The sequence below is a fragment of the Mytilus trossulus genome, chromosome 12 (assembly GCF_036588685.1).
Source record: "Mytilus trossulus isolate FHL-02 chromosome 12, PNRI_Mtr1.1.1.hap1, whole genome shotgun sequence".
Lineage (NCBI taxonomy): Eukaryota > Metazoa > Mollusca > Bivalvia > Mytilida > Mytilidae > Mytilus > Mytilus trossulus.
Genome location: NC_086384.1, coordinates 5,097,882 through 5,111,749, shown reverse-complemented (window position 1 = coordinate 5,111,749; position 13,868 = coordinate 5,097,882). Strand labels below are relative to the sequence as shown.

The following is a 13,868-nucleotide window of genomic DNA, read 5'->3' as shown; positions in this document are numbered from 1 at the left end:
CAATATTAAAATTGATTTATCACTTGTATTTTGACATTTCTTTAATTTCTGAAGTATTTTTCCCCTGTTCACCAAGAAATAATTAAATCTGGTCTATATATGTGTGACTGACAATGAGACAATTCTCCATCCAAGTCATAATCAGTTTGGGGGCAACCCCTAGATGTTTTAAATATCCCTTTAACATGTTTTTATGAGGGAATGGATCAATACAAGTTATAACATATTTGTTTGTACATATTTGCTCAAAGAACTATATATCTATCTGGTATTAAATGGTCAAATCATGTCCAAGAATTTTGTAATATTCCTGGACTTAAACATGTTAAATTAACACATTTACTTTAACAGTTTAATATAATCAAAAATTAGTGGACCCCTCTTTTAGAAAACGTTGTTCAAAATATGATGTAACTCTCCTCTTTTTGAGTACAAAATTCTAAGTTTTCAAAGGTTTTGTATAGAAGAACTATGCAAACCCTTTGTATTTCTATTTTCGTTTCTACATCAGTAAAATGACTCCTTGTCTGAGGGAGGGTGTTCTCAACCCGATAGTAACAAACACAGGTCAATGTACGGCCTTTTACACAGAGATTTCATTCAGACAAAATAGCAAGCTATAAAGGAATCCAAAATTATTAGCGTACACAATTCGAACAGGAAAACCAACGATCTAATTTATATATCCAAACGGGAAAATACCAATGAACAACATCATCAAATGATAACTGCTGACCGACAGTCCCCTGAATCAATCAGGACAGGTGCATAAACATGCAGCGGCTATAGACAGTTTTGTTTCGCCAGCATACAATATAATTGCAGTTGAAGACAAATCATTCAGAAGTTCTTTGTCCTTAAATCCACAGCAGGTGGAAGTTCCACAGGAGTTTGAAATCCTAGCAATAACGGTGTAAAAATATGCCAAACTCGACTGTCACTATTTTGAAATCCTAGCAATAACGGTGTAAAAATATGCCAAACTCGACTGTCACTATTTTGAAATCCTAGCAATAACGGTGTAAAAATATGCCAAACTCGACTGCTCAATTGTGACAGTCGAGTTTGGCATGTTTTTACACCGTTATTGCTAGGATTTCAAACTCCTGTGTTTAATCTTACAACGAACATTTTTTGATAGGGAATATAAGTAAGGGGGAAAGAAACCAATTTTTTGTTCTTTACAGGTATTTCCCCTGTTATAAATTTATGTCGGAGCACTCCAACTTTGGATAAATAGGTGTCATGCTGAAACAAATATTCTCACAGATATTTACACAGTGTAGTGGGGTGCTTTTATGTTTAAAATCGTTATATGCAGGTTAGACTGTGATTTAAAAACAAATATTGATATCTTTTTATAATATTCACAAAAAAAAAAACGGTGCGGGAAATGGACAAGCGGGAATAAAAAAGAAAATAAAAAAAAATCTGTTTTGAAAAAAATAGATGCGGGCGGGTCCGTCGAACAGGAATCAAATTGGTGTGGCCTAATATGTGCATTTACGATATTTAAGCACCATATTCAGTTAAGATGACCTTAAAGTTTAAGTATCTGTACTCCTTATACTATTTTAATATTCTCCCGCGTAACACCTTTCATTTTTGTCGAGCCTTCGACTTTAGTCGAAAAAGCGAGACTAAGCGATCATACATTCCGTCGTCGTCGTCGTCGTCGGCGGCGGCGGCGTCCACAAATATTCACTCTGTGGTTAAAGTTTTTGAAATTTTAATAACTTTCTTAAACTATACTGGATTTCTACCAAACTTGGACAGAAGCTTGTTTATGATCATAAGATAGTATCCAGAAGTAAATTTTGTAAAAATAAAATTTCATTTTTTCCGTATTTTACTTGTAAATGGTCTTCGATTTTTTTGCGGAGAACATTACATTCACTCTGTATTTAAAGTTTTTAGAATTTTAATAACTTTCTTAAACTATCCTTGGTTTGTACCAAACTTGGACAGAAGCTTGTTTATGATCATAAGATAGTATCCAGAAGCAAAATTTATAAAAAAAAAAATCCATTTTTTTCGTATTTTACTTTTAAATGGTCTTAGATTTACTTCCAGTTAACATAACATACAGTCGGCAGTTAAAGTTTTCAAAACATTTATTAGATTCATTAACTATCCTAGATTTTTTACCAAACTTGGACAGAACCTTCTTACAATCATAGGATAGTATCAAGAGGAATATTGTTATTGATTTTTTGCCTCATTTTTGTTGAGCCTGCGATTTACGATTTACAGCTTATAAGATACAAAAGGAAGTACACCACTAATTCATGGTCCCATTGCTTTCTATGTTAAATTCCTCCGTTTCAAAAAGGCACACCTCTTTTATTTTAAGTTCAAATAAAGTGGCAATCATTGCATTTCAAAGCAACACTTTATGGTGTCTTGTACAGAAAAAATCAACATACCTTGCATGGCATATCAGAAAGAACTGGTTCCCGGAAGTTCAGATGTACCAAAACAGGTACTTCAGATCTGACAAACAGACAAAATGTACCCTCTTTTTAAAATTTGGTGCAGTTCTTTTAATATTGAAAACTAAAAGTCCAAAAGTGTTCTACAATGATCACAAGTCCTTCAGCTTACATTTGATACCAAAAATACCTAAATATTCTACATATTTTGAAAGTTACACTCATGCGTAGGAACTATTTTGTGTTAAATATGTACTACTTTCTGGTATGTGCTTTCTGGCCGGGCCTGAATTAGTGGTGTTACACCAAAATGTAAGTAGGCGAGACACTGGGTTCCGCGGAACCCTTACACATTTTTCATGAAATTTAACAAGCATTATATATCTTTTCCTCGAATTGAACATATACATTTATGTGCGTTTCGTCACTAAAAGTCTCCTACCTCATACTGAAAACAATAAAACTAATGAAAAATGAATGTTTATGTTATGAGTAGTGTAGTGACCACCTTAAACTTTTTTTCAAAATCAAAATCTGTCTTCTGTATCAAAGGCATTCAAACTAAAATACACAGAGTTCATCTCAGAACACAAAAAAAAAAACACTGCGTGGCACTGCAAAAGCAACACATTACATAAAATACGTTCACTATATGAAATAAAAGAATACAGAAACATTTGTGTGAAAGAAATAATTACTTCCAGCTTTAAACGTGCGTGTGGTTAGTCACCACCCAATATTAGGATAACACTAAACCCGTGCACACCAAGTCTGCACACCGCACATACATCGATGTCATTGCCAGATACATTTTTAAAAGTATTATTCACATTAAAACAATAACCAACATATTTTTTTCATGGTCATGAGACTTGAGATTCGAGTTACTTTTTGGGGTCATTTTGGCTTTTTGTAAATCTGAACAGAGAGGCGAAATGTATAAAAGGAAATTCATACACATAAGTCGACAAAGAACAGACAAAAAGGGGTTGGGGGGGGGGGGGGGTATATTGACCGAAAGACCAACAGTCTACAAAGCACATTTAGATAATTAAAGTCTGAGTAACACTCAGTAACTGTAGTCTTTGTGCTTTTTATTTCATTTGGGGCGTCCGTTTGGCTGTGCGGGATGTGTTAAGTTCGCATTTACGTCCGGTCAGAATGGGGACGTTCAATCCGATGTCTCGTGTAAGGAGAGTGCCACGCTCTTTGCAATTTAAGAACCCTTACAACAACTCTTTCAGTGCCCGTAGGTGGCCTGTTGTAAGGCAAAATTTCTGTCCCTGCTATCCAATATACCCTCATTTTCTAGTGGCAGTCGAAATTTTCCCGACTATCATCCCTATGGCCTCTATTACAATGTATGACAACACCTACCTATTGTATTTATTGTGAACTTGTTCTCGTCCTGAATATGCATGAAATATTTGCCACTGAACGTTAAGCAAAAACAATCACTCAATGTTATTTCAATTGGCAATTTCGAACATTTTAAACTAACAGAAACCACCCGCTTGTTTTTTTTTATAATTCATAACACATGACTTTTTGTAGAAATTCGCGTATTTTTTTGAAACGCAGACCTTACCTACATAATAATCATTCTATCTCCATGTTTTAAACACAGTCAATTTGAGGTTTAAGGAGAAAACTACAAGTTAACTAAAATTACAAAAAAAAAATACTATTTATTATATCATAAACTGTAATTTCGGGATGAACTAGTTTCTGCTTGCAGATACAGACACATTTAAATCAGTTCATGTGATCCCAGAACGTATCATTTATAATTAGCATCCCCAATAACAAACATAGATCACCTGTCATAACAATCGGCATCACTCGGGTGAACCCGCTACTCTCATAAGGTACGGAATCTGCCGAGTTGTGACGAATGAATCCGATAAGGTACGTAATCGGCCGAGTTTTGACGAATTAATCCGATACTCTCATAAGGTGCGAAATCAACCGAGTTTTGACGAATTCTGTCATAAAATACAAACAACAAGGTACATCAATCATTCATACTGACATTTTATACAAGTAATAAATAAACTTATTCTACACGTACTTATCTATGACAGTTGTTATCCATTCGTTCGATGTGAAATTAGTGATTTTCTGGATTTTACTGTCGGAGTTTGGGTATTTTTGTTATTTTACTTTTTCTCCTATAAACTTCTTTATCATCGTTTGAATATTTTAGAGAAAACTGATTGTTTTATTAAAAAGTCTTTTTTTCTAACTATAATTACTTTTTTCTAGAACGTTATAAATTAACTGTTCATCATCCGCGCGAAAAACGTAACAATCATGGAAGATTTCAATATTCCCGCTGGTATATATTACTGCACATTTAAATTATTACCGTAAAATTCAAATTACGTTCTATGGAAGACAATCATCTGTAATTTTCTATAAATTTAAAAATATTATTAAAAGCGAAGCATTCAAGTTATTTATAACTGTATTTATAAAGTATTAGGAACATTCAAACATACAGTGTCAAAAACTTTTTATGTAAATTAACATTTATATAACTATACCGTTAGTAACGCGTGAATGATTGCGGTTAATTTGTGCTGCAGGTATAAAAAGAAATCCTACATGTAATAATTATATATTTTGTTACCTCAGGCTGTTTTGCGCATGTCTATATCACGACTACAAGGACAACGTTAGGTAAGACTTTTTTTTCGATATACATTATTGTTTTAGTTGCTTTTTGAAATTAGTGCAATACCATTGACCATGATATGTTTTCCCCCTGCTTGATTAAAAATTAAAAGATCACAACAAAAATATAATCATCAAATTGCATCGTACTAGGCCTTTTATAGCTTTTTATCGCTCATTGATGGAAGCTGTTAATATTCTCGCCCTTTGGTCTCTTACGGATACTTATCTGAATGTCAGATCATGCCAACACCTTTTTATGCTCCATTTATGGGCATCATATTTTCTGGTCTGTGGTTCCGTCTGTTCGTCCGTTGTACCGTCCGTTCGTCCGTCCGATCGTCCGTCTGTCCCGCTTCAGGTTAAAGTTTTTGGTCGAGGTAGTTTTTGTTGAAGTTGAAATCAAATCAACTTGAAACTTAGTACACGTGTTTCCTATGATATGACATTTCTTATTTTAATGTCAAATTAGATATTTTCACCTATTTTAAACGGTCAACTGAACACAGAAAATGATAGTGCGGATTGGGCATCGACGTACTGGGGACACATTCTTGTTTTTGATATTATAATGAGTTGAAACATCTAGATACGAGGAAAAGTTTATTCTGCTCACATATATCTAACTTGACTGCTAAAATGTCATCATAGACTGGAAGTTCTCTTAGTCTTATATAATTGTTTGGTTTTGCTTTGTTCGTACTTGGTTATATTTTATACCTCTATTTGAAGTGGAGTGATTTTGTACTGGATGAATTGTTAGGTAATATTCTCTTTCACTGATTGATATACATATAGCAGTTGAGGTGTAATATCTGAAAGTGAATGACTTGATGTTTAACAATGTTTATATTGGAGGAAGGGGATTCAGAGGTGATAGTTTATATATTGTAATTTAATAATTTATTGTTTTTAAAACCAGGATAATTTAAAACCACTTATCCGATCGACAACCGACTTTCATTGAAAATTGCTTGTCTTATGTGACTGATGTGTAATATTTGTCGTGGGGTTGCCGTCATTGACGTTTACCCAATGACTGAGTCTATTCATTTATTTATATCATTTGTGTTTGTTTTCAATCTTTTTAACTCTTACATTATAACTATAATTTTAATAAACATATTAACAATTTTAAAATAGCAATCATTGTTTAACATATCGATCGCCGCGATACAGTACTTTTTGTGCTAATGCGGCGTAAAGCAACCAACAATCAATCAATAAACATAACTGATCGCCGCGATACAGTCGTTTTGTGCTAATGCGGCGTACAGCAACCAACAATCAATCAATAAACATAACTGATCGCCGCGATACAGTATTTTTTGTGCTAATGCGGCGTAAAGCAACCAACAATCAATCAATAAACAGAACTGATCGCTGCGTTACAGCCTTTTTGTGATAATGTGGTGTAAAGCAACCAACAATCAATCAATAAACATAACTGATCGCCGCGATACAGCCTTTTTGTGCTAATGCGACGTACAGCAACCAACAATCAATCAATAAACATAACTGATCGCCGCGATACAGCCTTTTGTGCTAATGCGGCGTAAAGCAACCAACAATCAATCAATAAACATAACTGATCGCCGCGATACAGCCTTTTGTGCTAATGCGGCGTAAAGCAACCAACAATCAATCAATAAACATAACTGATCGCCGCGATATAGCCTTTTTGTGCTAATGCGGCGTAAAACAACCAACAATCAATCAATACACAGAACTGATCGCTGCGATATAGCCTTTTTTGTGCTAATGTGGCGTAAAGAAACCAACAATCAATAAATAAACATAACTGATCGCCGCGATACAGTATTTTTTGTGCTAATGCGGCGTAAAGCAACCAACAATCAATCAATAAACATAACTGATCGCCACGATATAGCCTTTTTGTGCTAATGCGGCGTTAAGCAAAACACAATTAATCAATAAACATAACTGATCGCCGCGATACAGCCTTTTTGTGCTAATGTGGCGTAAAGCAACAAACAATTAATCAATAAACATAACTGATCGCCGCGATACAGCCTTTTTGTGCTAATGCGGCGTAAAGCAACCAACAATCAATGATTAATAAACATAACTGAATTGTTTCTTCTTCATACAGGTGTTTATATATTGTAGAAAATAATGTTCCTAATCAATCAAAAAGGTGGCACTACGAAAGAGAGACTGGGTGCCAGTATTAAACGACGTGGTGCTATACAGATACTACTTGGTCTTGGCTGTTTGATTGCAGGTTTTGTTTCCATTGGAATAGACAGAAAACAGTTCGACAAGCCAGTAAGAGAAAGCGTCGAAGAAGGAAGTAAGTCATAGTAAATAAATAAATTATGTTAAGGGGCCAGCTCACTGTATTTGAAGACCCATTGCCGATGGTATGTTTAATAGGGACAGTAAGAGAAAGCGTCGAAGAAGGAAGTAAGTCATAGTAAATAAATAAATTATGTTAAGGGGCCAGCTCACTGTATTTGAAGACCCATTGCCGATGGTATGTTTAATAGGGAGGCTACCCAGTCAATAGTCTCAAACAAATTTAAAATTACATTTGAAAATTAAATTCTACAATTTGATGATTACAAAAAGTAAGGAACGTAAGACTGTTACACAAAATTATAAAAATCATTAAAAGCTAGTGCAATGAAAAAATAATTAATAAGATTTAAAATGTCTTAACCAAGTGAACATGCATTGATGTTCTAGTATCTTCCATATACATTATAAGAAAATGTACCATAAATACTGAAATTCAGCTCGAAAAAGTTTGTACGCGTTATGACCTGAGATTTGAGTCTTCAATGCAGGTCATGACCTGCATTTTCATCGTCACAGGTTGACAGGTATGGCCATTGGTGGCATTCGGCTGTTATATGCTCTTTGGATGGTTTGTTGTCTCTTTGACACATTCCCCATTTCCATTTTTTATTTCCATTTTTTTTTTCTGATCACAAATTATCTAGGATTACTATATGCAATATATAAACCAATAATACCAATGATATCTAGGATCACTCTATGATATATATATATATACTAATAATACCAATGATATTCAAATGTATTGCAATGAGTTTTCAATTATTTGCTTTCACCAACACCTTCTGAATTCTGATTTACAAAGTCGTGCAAATAATCGTTTTTCAACATACATTACTGTGAAATAATACGAAATATATTTTTCTGATTTTAGGTGTGACAAATGGCACTTCCTTTGACGTGAAATATGTTGTTCTTGGACTAGATGCTGGTGCGGTAGTTTCTGCTATTTGGGTAAGTTACATGCAAATAGTTTAAATATTCAATTTGATTGTTAGCAACAACAGCATTAGCCATGATATTGAGATAAGGGAGTTGTAATTTTTTTAATAAAAATTAGGAATTTAAGATTCAGTTTATTGATGATACTTTATATGTGGTTGATGTTGCTTATTCTTTAGTTTTCTACGTTGTGACATGTTTACTATTGTTTGTCTGTTTGTCTTTTTCATTTTTAGCCATAGCGTTGTCCGTTTATATTCTATTTATGAGTTTCTTTCTTCCCTTTTTTATGTCTTTTTTTTAATGTTTGACTAAGAAATGGTTTAATCGTTTATTTAATTGTATGTGTTAATGATCAATAATATTTCATAAAGAAGTAGCAAAAATATATCATTGGTCCAAATGAGTTGTGGTGCAAAATGGCGCATTGTTTTTGCAAACCAATATCTTAATATATAAGCTAGCACTGCATATTGTTTTGAAACATTTATAATTGTAAGGAATTTATAAAGAACATGTTGATCGCTGATGATATCTTTAATGTATATTTGACTTTGACACATATTTTGAGTAAAAAGTTCAGTGTCAGAAAGTAAAGGATATGCGTTTATTAACACTGGTCTATAAAAAAAAATACCGAACTCAGAGGAAATCCAATCGGAAAGTCCATAATCACATGGCAAAATTAAACGACAAAATACATAAAAACCAATGGACAAGAACTGTCATATTCCTGACTTGGTACAGACATTTTCAAATGTATAAAATGGTGGATTAAACCTGGTTTTAAAGCGCTAAACCTCTCACTTTGATGGCAGTCTCTTTAAGTTTCAGAAAACGATATCTAAGGCTAATTCAACTCTGACAAATCTTATGTACTATGTACTCATTTCAGGTCTTAATCACAGGTGCAGTGCCAGCTTATATGGCAAGGAATACTGATTACAATGTGATTAAAACGGTAAGTTATAATTCGTCTTTCTCATTCTAATATCTTGAAAATTCAAAAGTCTTAACATTAAAACGTTCATTATATATTATTGCCGTCTGTGTATTTTAGACAAACCATGTCCGTCTAAGTCATCTTTCAACTTGGACTAAAACGTGTCTTCAACAGATATGTTTGCTACGAATTATTTTTTTTCGCAGATTCTGATACTGTTTAAATAAAATAACGACACATTATATCACAAGTTTAGTTTTCACTTAAATAATAAAAACGATGATTCGATCTTGAATATCCATTCTGTAATTCTATTCCTTAATAATATCTTCCGTATTCAATATCTTATTAACCCAATGCTATGTCCCATTTTGGTCAATAAAACCATGGCCACACCAATAGGCAATCGACCAGAAAACACAGTTGTTTATCATTACGAGATGGCGTAAAATCAAAAGAAAACAAATAGATTCGTACCGTGAAGTTAAGCATTAATTATTCTTAACTTTCAAAGTATAAGTTTTTTTTTTTACTTTTTATCAAAACAAAATAAATACCGTAATAAACCAATTGTTTTAATATTTTTCGTTTAGAAAGTGGCTTTCATGGTATTCAGCATCATGGCTGCAGCATTGTTTGTACCAATCATGACCGGAGCTGCCATTGCCACCTATGTGATCGTAAGCTATCTTTAGTATAGTCCAAATAGTTTGTCTTGCCTTTTTCATGTTAGATGTAGCATAGTTAGTACACAGATTAACTTTAATCAAAATGATAAAGGTTTACCTCCATCTTGTTCAATTGAAAAATTATTTCATATTAGAAAAATGATCTTGTTATAACTCATTAATGTTATGTACATTTGTACATTTATATCAGCGTAAAAGTCACATGGTATTAACAGCTGCTTTAATTGTGATGTCTCTTCTCGAATTTATAGTTGCAATTTTTCTTGATTTTTTTGTATGTATTTACACAGGATAAATCTATTAATATGACACGTAGTACATTAAAGCGAATCTTATATCAGAAAAACGATCTTGTTATAACTCATTAATAATATTTCTTTCAGCTTAAAAGTCACATGGCAGTAACTGTTGATTTAAGTGTGATGTCTCTTCTCAAATTAAAAGTTGCAGTTTTTCTTGCTGATTTTGTTTAAATGTGATTACACAGGATAAATCTATTGAAATTACAAATAATAAACTAAATCGGGCATAAGGGAAGTTTATCTTATATCATAAAAAAACGATCTTTTAGAAAAGAGGGACCAAAGATACCAAAGGGACAGTCAAACTCGTAAATCTAAAACAAACTGACAACGCCATGGCTAAAAATGAAAAAGACAAAATGAAACAGAAAAACAATGAAAAACAATAGTACACATGACACAACATAGAAGAGTTACTCATTGGTAATATTTCTTTCAGCGTAAAAGTCACCAGGGATTAACAGTTGCGTTAGGTGTGATGTCTCTTCTAGAGTTCATTGTTGCCATTCAATCATCAGTCTTCTGCTGTACGTCACCATGGGCTGCTTGCAAAATGGCGGTATGTATATTTTTGATAAACCTTAAATATAAAAGAGAAGATGTGGTATGATTGCCAATGAGACAGCTATCCACAAAAGACCAAAATGACACAAACATTAACAACTATAGGTCACCGTACGGCCTTCGACAATGAGCAAAGCCGAGACATTAAACACCATTGTTACATGACCACTATATGTAAAATACAATTGGTGTCAATCTCTGCATCACACTAGAACATCTCTTTATAAACAACCCAAATGCATGTAAAATGCATTACTTTCATTCAACAGAATTCGAGACCAAGCATAGTTATACTTTTAAACGAAACCATTATTATGGCAGACATTTTTAAACATTGGATTTTATGATATTTAACAATGTCATATTTTATCTATAAACACTTTTTGTAAATATGATTTGCTGGATAAAAACTTTATAGTTTTGTTTCTGTCGTACACATAATATGTTTTTCTTTATATTCAGAAAAAAGATAAAGAACAGAAAGAAATAGAAAATGGCAACTATGAAAAACAGATGTCAAAAGAAGAACTTCCAGAATATACCCCTTAGATACCTTAAAATTTAACACAGGACTACATGCAGATTGCCAAAATTCCATACAATTTGTTTAAGCTTTAAATAGTTTATTCCCACCTTCGTGAAAATGTGTATGCTTTCAGTACTATATTGAACGAACATCAAAATATTATGATATATATGATATCAATACATATTTATTATAAACATCTTTATATGACATTAGAACTGTTAATTCTAAAACACGACGATTAGGTGACACATAACTTCATTGCAAACAGAAAATACCTTGTTTTTCCAATAGTCAATAGCAAAATATTTTAACTTTTGATGTAAAAAAATTAGCTGATGTTTTACTAAAAACATATTATAGAAAACCTTGATATGTTATCAGTATGCACCTAAAATCATTAAATTCAAATTCCACAGAACAAACATGCATGTTCATGTGTGTCTTTCTTGTTTTTCCTTTATTGGTTTGTTACAAATGAATCCGTTATTTTTCCGTTTGAAATTATTAAAATATTTTCAAGTCGGGGGCATTTATTAACGACAATACAGTAAAGGATAATACTCATTTTGAAGGTCTTACGGTTGCCTTTAATCGCTAGATTCCATAATTTGTTAAATAGTTGTCTCATTGGCAAGCATACCACATCTCCATATTATCATGTTTCATCTAAAGTGTACAATGTACATTGAAATTGGGTATGCATTCATCAAGATCTTTCACATTTCCATTATACAACGGAAGGATTTAAGTGTTCTGCACCACAATGAACAATCATCCTATAGCCCAGCGATAATGTTGATATTGATTCAAACATATAAGGTGTCAAGTCAACATTGTTGAAAAGAAGGAAAGTCCTCATGGAATTATGATAAACGTGAAACAATAATTTCAGCACATTGTTCTGATAATAAGACTAGATAATTTTTATTAAAAAATAAAAGATTTACTCGTTACGTATTTTTGATGATTACAATTCATTAGCAAAGCTCATCAAGATTGGTGCACAGGGATTTCCAAAACGTTTATTCAAGTAAACACTATACGTAAACAAAACGTCACAATATTCATGGTATATTGTATCTTGTATTTTTTCAATATAACTTCTTCTTGAAGTTCATTTTTGAATGTTCTACTTTGGTTCTTACATTTGTCTGTAACTAATATGTGTTTGCTCTACGTTTAAGTCACATTGATATTGGTTTCACCGTCCAAAGGTAGAGCAATGGATAACGGAATATAGAACATGAACTCCTTCTTTGACATTTAAATTTTCATGTATTAGTTTAGTACCATATTTTTACATTCATAACAATGCATCATTGTTATACTCTTTGCATTTATAAATGCGTTTAAAAAATGTGTAAACACGTTTTGCGTCTGAAGTGCTTTTTTATTTAGATTTACCTCTATTAAAGCCTCGGTCACACCTTACCGGATAGCTCGAACGGCCGCCTAACGGATAACTTTCTTTCAATCCGTTCATGTCTCTTAGACGTCTGTTCTTATACGTTAGGCGTCCGCCCATATCCGTTGCATGTCCGTTAAGCGTACTTTTTATCCGTTGACGTCCGTTCTGTCCGATGGAAAATTTTGAGCATGTTCAAAACTTTGAACGGACATCTAACGGATGAAATGTCCGTTGGACGTCCATCCATATCCGTTGCATGTCCGTTAAGCGTACTTTTTATCCGTCGACGTCCGTTCTGTCCGGTGGAAAATTTTGAGCATGTTCAAAACTTTGAACGGACGTCTAATGGATGAAATGTCCGTTGGACGTCCGTTAGGCGTCCGTTAGGCGTCCGTTTTGTACGGTACTTGTCCGTTTCGTTTCCGTTTTGTATCCGTTACGTGTCGGTTATACATCCATTGGAGGTCTGGCAGATAAATTCACCAACGGACTTCTAATGGACGTTGAACGAATGTGAAACGGACTTCTACCGGACGTATAACGGATAGAACGGATGATGAACGGATCTGAACGGATAAATGCCAATTGAAAATTTCTCATCAGAAATGCCAATTAGATTTCTTAAAGTGCGTGATTACATACAGTGGCAGCTGAGGGTGAAACAGACAATTTTTGTTTCTCAAGGTCTAAAACGAATTATTTTTTCTCCAAAAACTAGAAACAAACTTTTTTTTCCAAAAAAATCCATAGCCCACTATCCGCCCCCTCCCCCCACATTTTTTTTTAATAAATTCAGATGGTTGCTGCCTTATTCATATTCGATCTTAGAGTAAGGGCACATCTTCACAATCAAGCAGCTGTTATTCAGGTCAGACACTGCCCTTTAGTGTTTATCCGTTTAAACCGGTACGATTCCGTTAGGTGTCCGTTTTACGCGGTACTCGTCCGTTGGATGTACGTTCGACATCCGTTCTGTCCAGTACGTCTCCGTTTCTCGTCCGTTGCATATCCGTTTTGCATTCGTTAGGCGTCCGTTTTAGTTGGTCAGTACATCAACAGAC

The 13,868-nt window shown here is 33.6% G+C and overlaps 2 protein-coding genes across 2 annotated transcripts in view; both read left to right on the top strand.

Annotated features, from left to right (window-relative positions):
* Positions 1–13,868, top strand: part of LOC134693198 (SUZ domain-containing protein 1-like) — a 260,322-nt gene that overhangs the window by 150,503 nt on the left and 95,951 nt on the right. The gene's annotated exons all lie outside the window — the stretch shown is intronic.
* Positions 4,482–12,117, top strand: LOC134693094 (uncharacterized). Its single transcript, XM_063553799.1, has 7 exons — positions 4,482–4,577; positions 7,239–7,422; positions 8,305–8,384; positions 9,268–9,333; positions 9,909–9,995; positions 10,746–10,865; positions 11,333–12,117. Exons 2-7 carry the CDS (start codon positions 7,245–7,247, stop codon positions 11,417–11,419), a joined length of 618 nt encoding a protein of 205 aa, XP_063409869.1. The 5' UTR covers positions 4,482–4,577; positions 7,239–7,244; the 3' UTR covers positions 11,420–12,117.